Below are 8,591 nucleotides of genomic sequence, written 5' to 3'. Positions count from 1 at the left end.
CTTTTCTCTCACCTCAGTCAATTATTATGATTAATCTTAACATTTAAATGAACATCGGCTTGATCTGAACTGTCGTATAAAACAACGCCAATATGTCATTAGTTCAGCGCTAGTGACAAGAACTGGGGGGGGGGGGGAGTTTTAAATATAGTTATTTTTATGATTCAAACTTTACAAAAACTCTGACTGGACAGAGCTGAGGGAGTTTTGGGGGAGAAGAGGGAGGAAAGGGTAACCGTATAACTTTTCATTTAATTCTTTTAAAAGGAAAAAAAAAAAAGATCACAACACTACTTTTTTCGGGGCCTTTTCATTCAGAAGTAACATCAGGAAACGCCTCTCGATAGGGTTGAGAGTCCGGCGAGGCCCGAGTCCCCCCCGGACGGCGTGGACGTGACCGATCGACTCGACTCCGCTGTCAAACTTGGAAAGCCTTAAACTGGTCGACTGGTTTGCAGTAAATATTTAACACTGAAGTGGTGATTTAATAGGTGACTTCCACATAACGTCAAATGTATCTAATGTGACAGAATATGCAGACTTGTTGAACGAGTATATCTATATAGAATTTACAATTTGATGTGGTTTTTGAAAAACATACCGATCAAGTCATCCAACCTGTTGTCGAGACTCTTCCCTCCTCCCCGACCCCCCCGGAACATTTGTTGTTGTTGTTGTTTTTTTTCTTTTCTTTTCTTTCTTTCTTTTTGGTTCTTTTTTTTTTGTTTAAAACTACAGTTGGTGTTCATTAAAGTGAAAAAGGAATATAAAAAAACAAAACAAACAAATGATGTGAAATTAGTACAAGTTGATTTTAATGAGTGAGGTGTGAGTGTGCATGCCTGGAAACAGATTTGTAATTTATTTTGTATTATCTCACCGAGAGCAGGCGGAGGAGGAGATGATCTTACTGGATTACAAACGGTTAAAGCGGCACTGAAACTGATGAATAATGTGTGTGTATATAACAGCTGAATTACACCTAATGAGAATAAAATTGGTTACAGATTGATATAGATGATCACACAGAGAAAATTCCAATGTCTTCACATTTTGGTTTCATAAAGTGTCTGTAGAAAACTTTCAGGCAGCGTTCGGCTTTGAGTTTGTTGTTCAGAGACATTTAATGTTTTCTTGTCTTTTTTTTTTTTCTTTCTTTTTTCTAATGAATCTGAATTTAGTTGAACATGTGGGATGTCTTTGTGCTTCTGACTTTAAGAAGAGGAAAATCTCTCGGGGCAGGAGAGCTTCAGCGATGCCAAGGCAAACGTAAATATGCAGTCCAATAAAGTAACACTTGATACGTTATCTGTCGCCACACGACGTTTCTCAGGTTACTGCTCTTCATCACCTAAAACTAGTCTCTTTCCAAATCCGTCTGCTGGGCTGGTTTCACTCTGCTCGTCTGCACTGAAGAGTGCAGGTGGACGTTGATGTTCTGGTTACTGAGAACAACAAACTCCCTGTTTATCCCCTTTTTATTGATTCCTGATCAGTGTTCTGTAAAATAATCTTTTGTTAGCTCTGTGGTCTGAGCACGGTGTAGTCAAAGAGGAGAGTTATAGTAGTCTGGTGTCCTATAAACATGCAGGAAGTGATCAACAGAATTGATAAGCTCCGAGGCTTTTGATCGGACAGCCTGGAGCCACTTCTTAATTCTTATCCTTACTGAAGCGTCTCGACGGCCGCAGGCTGTCTGTAACAATTACTGTGTGGTAATTCAAAAGAAAGTAAAACGCACTCATGGTGGCAGCTACTTCTTAAAATGTTACTGGGGGGCACGGACAGTAGACAGACTCTTGAAGTCCTCCACTCAAAAATACGATGTTCTTGTTCCTACAGTGTGATGTTTGTGCAGACTGTGACAGTAGACGGCTCATAGTAATCATTCAGGGCGTTAACGTCACACTACCACATCTGGACCACATTGTGTACCTTTCAAAAGTCACAAGTAAGGCTGCTAATGATCATTTTCATTATCACGACTGTCGGAGGAGCTTCCTCTGAGCAGCACTAAGCCTGTAGTGTGTCACTGCTTTGTTGTACTGGTGTTCAGCCTGTTTGGTGGCTGAATAATTGTCACCAAAGATCCAAATAACAGTAAAGATTAAGATCATCAAACATTTTTGTGGCTGAATAATTAGTTTCTTCCCAAATTGTGTAGTTGTTTGATTATAGTTCTGAGGATTGGATGATTAACTGAATGGTCCATAAAGAGATTAAGATCAGTTTCCACCTTTTCAAATGTAAAAATGTTCATAATGTAGATAAAAACAGATCATACTAAGGTAACAAAACATGATAATACTCCATTTCTACCAATAGATCCTCCTGAAATGTCACACACTAGACTGATAAGTGCTGATATGAAAACAACGCTCATATATTGGTGTCGCTGCAGAGTTTATGGGATGTACAATACAGTAACAAGCAGCAGGTCAACAGGGGGCCACAACTATCTGTTTAAACAGAAAACAGGTTCATCCAGACACGTTAAAGGAGCAGAGAGTATTTGTGAACAATAAGAAAATAATGTTTAAGTTTCACACGACCATAATTTGTCTGGACCACGTTGTGAATGTTTCAAAAGTCACAAGTAAAGCTGCTAATGATCATTTTATCACTATATTATCACAACAGTTGAAACTTTTTCAAAAACCCTGTAAAATATTTACACAATCACCAATTTTAAACTTTTATCACATATTATAATGTAGATAAAAACATACTAAGGTAACAAAACACGATTATACTCCATTTCTACCAATAGATCCTCCTAAAATGTCACACACTAGACTGGAAAAAAAACTCTTAATCAAACCAGTTGAACCTTTTTTAAAAAAACGCTGTAAAATATTTACACAATCACCAACTTTAAACTTTTATCACATCCGGAGGTGTAATTACACCCTGGAGGCTGCAGTGAGCAGGGTCCGCCGGCGGGTGGCGCCAGTGAGCAGCTCCCGCTCGGTGAGTGGCCGGAAACGAGGAAGCGAAGAAGAGAACTTGAAGCAGGTCATAAAATGAGAGTTTCTGTCATTAAATCGGTTTAAAGTGTAAAAAAAACGGCGCGTTAACACATTAACATCTAATCCTCCACGTTAATAACTAAAGTTTAACCTGCTGTCGTCCTCCGTTGCCTGGAAACGCGGTCGGATTTAGCTCCACCAGCTAGCCGCGCGGAAGCTAACGTGGTTCAATAAAGATAAATCACAGAAAGAGAGCCAGCAGGTAAAGTGATCGATAAGAGTGATCGATAGGGAAAGGCACGCAACCAGGAGCCTTTACGTGAAGGGTCAGTCCAGATGTTTGCATCCAGACACGTTGTGTTGGCGGGGGGGGCAACTGGTGTTAGCACGTTAGCGTTTAAGATGTTTTATTATTGTTGATAGAAACAAAAAGAAAGTGTTTTTAAAATGTTTCTGTGTCGGTAAAGTCGTGAATGTGCACATTAAAGCGGGTTAATGTCGGTGACAGCGTTAATGTCGGTTGGTTTAAAGGTCAGGTTATTTTTAGCTCTGCTGGATTTGAGTCTGTTGCAGCTCGTGGGGGTTAATTTAATGTTTGTTTACTTTGTTTTGGTTGTTTTTATGTTGTTGTTTGTTTTTCTCTTTGAGGTCTGTTGGGTTCATATACTGTCACGTGTGTTCGAGCCTCTTAAAAGTCCCAGTTTTCTTTATGTGTGTGTTTTTAAGAGCAGTGGTTCTTGGTTTTAAAAGGTGCTATAAAACATTAAAGATACACACATTAGGTTTATTTCTCAACATTTAGTTGTTCTTGGTTTATTAAATGGTTTAATAGAAGAATGGTCAATAAAACACCTTAAGTATGAATGAATTTTTATAATGAATCACATTTAAAACCCATAAAATATGTCACTTAGTTCGATTAGATCATCAGTTTACTAAATGACAGGAAAGAAAATATAAACACATTTAAACACATTGGGTTTATTTCTCAACATTTAGTTCTTCCTGTGTAGAAAAGTAAAGTAAAATGTTTAAATAAATGGTGTAATAGAGCAACAGTGAAGCTCCAGGGACAAGAAAACTCTTAATTTGTCTAAAAAGAATAAATAAGATTAAAAAAATCAAACGTCACTTATTCAGTTTATTAAATGACAGAACTAATATATCTTATCAGAACCGGCGTATACGTTATCCAACGTGTGCTGAGATGAAAACGGATTATATAAAGCAGAAAACAACGCTCAGTTTATGGGATGTTCAATACAGTGACAGGCAGCAGGTCAACAGGGGGCCACAACTATCTGTTTGAACAGAAAACAGGTTCATCCAGACACGTTAAAGAGCAGAGAGTATTTGTGAACAAAAAGTAAATAATGTTCAAGTTTCACACGACCGTAATTTGTCTGGACCACGTTGTTTTCAGCCTGTTGCTCCCACGAGGAGTTACAGTCACCAGAGATTAAGATCATCGAACATTTTTGTGGCTGAATAATTAATTTCCTCCCAGAATGTGTAACCACAAAAATATCTGACGTTAAAAATCCTCTTTTTTAAATGTGCAAATGTTTCATATTGTAAATGAATTAAATATCTTTTGGATGAGGACAAAAACACGCAGTTTGAAAGTCTCATCTCGGAGCATTTCTAACTGTTGTCAGATGTTTTATATGCTGTAATGTTCGATCAGTTACTTTAAAACATTAAAATAACCATTCTTTTAACGTACCTGTGTGTTTTTATCTTTCTCTGGATTCATCGTGGCTCTCGTCCCGTCTCAGGCTGTCTGCTGTCGTCCAGGCGGTGACCGACAGATGCCTTCATCATGATGCTGAGCTGCAGCGCTCTGGTCGTCGCCCTCCTGCTGTCCCAGGTCCGAGGCTTCCTGGGCCCCTCGGAGGACGACGACATCGTCCCCGAGGAGTGGGTGCTGCTTCACGTGGTCCAGGGCCACATCGGGGCCGGAAACTACAGCTACCTGCGCCTCAACCACGACGGCCGGATCATCCTGCACATGCAAAGCCTCAAGGGAGACGCCGACCTGTACGTGTCGGATAAAACTCTGCGGCCGAGCTTCGACACGTACAAGCTGCAGTCGGTCACCTGCGGCCGGGATGTGGTGGTGGTGCCGGGGGACTTCTCCAGGCCCGTGGGCATCGGGATTTACGGGCACCCGTCTTACAAGGAGAGCGAGTTTGAAATGCGGGTGTTTTATGATCAGACGGCTCCCCAGGACCCGTTCGATAAGGGCTCATACACTTCAGAGGACGGGTACAAGCAGAAGAGATCCCCTCAGGCGGCGGAGGAGGACTTTCAGGAGGAGGAGTCGATCTTTTGGACCATTCTGATCGGACTCTTGAAGATCATACTTGAGATTTTGTTTTGAAAATTGCTGCTGTGACTGTGGCTCAGTCAGCGTCGATGTATTAACAAACCCCAGAGAGAAATCTGGCTTTTTAACAGTTTCTTTTCCTTGTCATCAAACATACGTACTTGATTTAGAAAAAACCAAAACGCACCGGTTTCAGAAGGCGTTGATGAATGCTGAATTGAAGCCAGAAAATGTTTCACAAAGTGTGTATGTCTGGTGATAAGCAAATCAACATTAGTCAGATTTAGCAGCTTTGGTGTCCCCTCGTAGAAAAGGCAGAAGGAAGCGTGTTGAGGTGAAGTACAGACACATAGATGTGAACCGCAGTTCAACCAAAGGGGCAAGAGGAGGCATATTTCTGGGGCTGTGTGTAAGTTGAAAGAGTTATAGACTGGAGCCCTTCCCGAGGTGACGGCGAACAAAAACCTTTGTTCTGTGCAAAAAAACTTACATTTGAAGCGAGCCTGATTGTGTTTGGTGCTGCTCTGGAACCAGTTTTCTGGGCCGCGACACAAACAAACAGCTGGTTTGAGATCAGACGCCCTCAAACTGCCTCAGTCGAACAGATTCACTTTAAAAACACGTGTGCGGACAGCAGGTACGATCGCTGACTCTCACCTCGGCCTGTGAATGAATGAATGAAGCCGCTTGTCTTAACTCCGCATATCAACGCCACACAGCTCGTAAGTGTGTGTGGGTTTAAATATCACAAAAACTTAGCAATACAGTGATTGTCAGCCATTCTGAGACACAGAAGAAGGCCTGAACTCGTACTTTATGTCACACGAGCAGATCGTTTAGGGAAATCATTGAAGGTAAAGCTGCTAAACATGCTGTGATCGTTATTCTGTCTTCGTTTGCTGTTAACGGCGTAATTTCAACTCCAAATGGGAACATGTGGTTCACGGACGTACTGCTACCGACCTGTTATTAGCAGCAACATCTCTTTGTTTTTCGTTTGTTTGTTTTGCCTGTTGGACAAGCTCCTGATTTCAAACATCACCTCCTGCCGTTGGAGTTCAGTTATGAGTAAACTTGCGACCACTGAGCAGAAATGTTCAACAGTGCCTTCAGATATCAGTCGTCTGCAGGGTGAACGAGCCGAGCAGTTTTCCTGTTTCCAGAAGACGATGCAGTCAGGTTAATAGATACATAAATAAATAAATAAACAAAGCAGTTGTTTTTGCAGACTGTTTAAAAAAAATCTTTTGTCTCGTGGATCTTTTATTTGTTTTCTTTCAGGTTTGAAGAAGTGAAGCAACCTGCAGCTCAGATGATGGATCTGTTTACCAGAAGGTTGATAGTTCGAGTCCCAGCAGAAGACGTGAAAATGTTCTTCTGTCTGTAGATTGAAGAGAGAACCTGCAGCTGAGTTAGCACCTACAGTTCCTCCTCCTCAAAGGCAGTTAGTTTTTTGGAGTTCCTGAAATAAGGACTGTGGTTAACAGGCTTAAGAGTCTTTCACTTTTTGTTTGACGACATAAAACACGTCAGTAAATAACCCCACCTGTGACTTTTGAAGCTTTTATGATGCTAACAAGCAGCTAAATGAAAGAGGTTTTCAATGACGATGGAACAGTTATACTCTAAATATAGAATTTAATTAATCGCTGGAAGTTTAGTGGCGGTGAATTGGGACCAAGAAAAGTCTCAGCACAGCTATATTTCTTTTGTAGTCATTTTTAGGTAATTAATTAAAACAACTTTCATTGAAAATACCGAGGTCCAGACCTTGGAGAGCTCAGCAGTCGGTGTGGCCGTGCTCACCTGAGGTTCTGTGTGGACAATAATCAGAAGAACCGGTGAGTACGGGCCCATTTTTAACCAGAGGAACAATAATGAAATTAAAATAAACCTGTTGACCCTCTGGAGCCTCCTCAAGGAGATAAAATAATCCTAACAACTGCAGGAACTATGAACTAGTTTCAGATCGTCGCAGCTGTTGTTGTTCTTACAGACTAATAATCAACTCCTGTTTGGCTCCATTGATGAATCACTAATCCAGATTAAATCCTCATCATAAAGCTGAAACCAGCAAATGTTGAGTGTTTTTACCTAATAAATGATTAACTGACATCTCAACATGTCGATCACGTGTCTGACGTGTTTTCCTTCCCCCCAAAAAACTACAATTTCCACCTTAAAAGGCTTTAAAAGGTTTCTGCATCTCATTAACAACTCCTGAATCTATGAATATCTAAATATTAATATAACAATCTCTCTATAACACTTGTTTAAGTTGCAAACTGTGGACGAGATCAGGCGGCAGCAGGAGGTCGTGACCTAAACCCTGAAGTCCTGTTAGTTTATCTGAAGGCTGCACAGAAATAAACTTTATTATTATTATTATTATTATTATTATCATCAACCACGTGAGATCTGTTTAACAGGTTAAAACTTCATTAAAAACACAGAAAATAAGCAAAATGTGGCGTTTGTTGTCAAAACTATACGTCCCTCTAAACAATATTTATATTTAAATACTATTATTCAGGTGTAATATTGATCTGTTTTATATTCCAAATGATATATTATATTATATATTATATTATTATATTATTATATTATACGTATATTAAGGTAGAGAGCAGACAGTATTTAAGCTTTAAGTTCATATAAATCTGGTTTGTAATCAGTGTTGGGAAGTAACTCATTACTTTCCCCAGTATCTAGTAGTGTAACTAATTACTAATACAGTCAGTAATATTATTAATTACCCACTTAATAAAAATGATTAGTTACATTAGTTTTCTTGGATTTATTCCTGTAACTGTGGAGGAAACTGGATTTTAATCACTTTAAGTCAGAATTACCAGTTTTTGGGGAAATAGTAAAGTAATATAACCAGTAGAGTAACTAGTTACTGTTGGCAGGGAGTAATAAGTAAAGTAATATTACTTTTTATAGAGTAAATAGTCCAACACTGTTCATCCAGGTCTATAAAACAAATAAAGATTTATACATTAAAGACACATTCAGGTCTTAAATTTAAACACTTTTATTCAATAAACTAAATATTCTGCAGAATTTAAAAACAACTGGAGGGAAACAATAATTATAAATATCAGTCATCTGCAAAAGATTAAAGCTTTATTTACAGTCAACAAACAAACAAAGTGTTTGTTTACATATTTATAAACAGTCCTCCTCTTCTTCAGCGGGTCAGTGTGTGTGTGTGTACAGTGTGTGTATGTGTACAGTGTGTGTGTGTGTGTGTGTGTGTGTGTGTGTGTGTGTGTGTGTGTATGTGCTGG

General features: G+C 39.4%; 1 protein-coding gene across 4 annotated transcripts; it reads left to right on the top strand.

Moving 5' to 3' along the window:
* The first annotated feature begins 2,916 nt into the window (after nucleotides 1–2,916).
* Nucleotides 2,917–6,990, top strand: cunh6orf120 (chromosome unknown C6orf120 homolog). Of its 4 annotated transcripts, XR_004796669.1 has the most exons (3): nucleotides 2,917–3,015; nucleotides 4,748–6,477; nucleotides 6,580–6,990. XR_004796669.1 is itself a non-coding variant. In XM_035660280.1 (2 exons), the coding sequence occupies exon 2, from the start codon at nucleotides 4,792–4,794 to the stop codon at nucleotides 5,350–5,352; it is 561 nt and encodes a 186-aa protein (XP_035516173.1). In that variant the 5' UTR covers nucleotides 2,917–3,015; nucleotides 4,748–4,791; the 3' UTR covers nucleotides 5,353–6,541. The 4 variants fall into 4 exon arrangements, 3 of the variants coding, with proteins under 3 accessions (XP_035516173.1, XP_035516175.1, XP_035516174.1); XM_035660280.1 differs by lacking the exon at nucleotides 6,580–6,990 and having other exon boundaries at nucleotides 4,748–6,541; XM_035660282.1 differs by lacking the exons at nucleotides 2,917–3,015; nucleotides 6,580–6,990 and adding an exon at nucleotides 3,022–3,295 and having other exon boundaries at nucleotides 4,748–6,541.
* The last annotated feature ends 1,601 nt before the right edge of the window (nucleotides 6,991–8,591 follow it).

This window comes from Morone saxatilis, unplaced genomic scaffold (genome assembly GCF_004916995.1).
Source record: "Morone saxatilis isolate NCDOM2014 unplaced genomic scaffold, NCSU_SB_2.0 Contig17, whole genome shotgun sequence".
NCBI classification, from domain to species: Eukaryota; Metazoa; Chordata; class Actinopteri; family Moronidae; genus Morone; species Morone saxatilis.
Note: the sequence above shows the minus strand (reverse complement) of the source record. Positions and strands in the feature narration are given on the sequence as shown.

Excerpts from the sequence above, each read along its gene's own strand:
- cunh6orf120 (XM_035660280.1), top strand. The coding sequence starts at position 4,792 with ATGATGCTGAGCTGCAGCGCTCTGGTCGTCGCCCTCCTGCTGTCCCAG.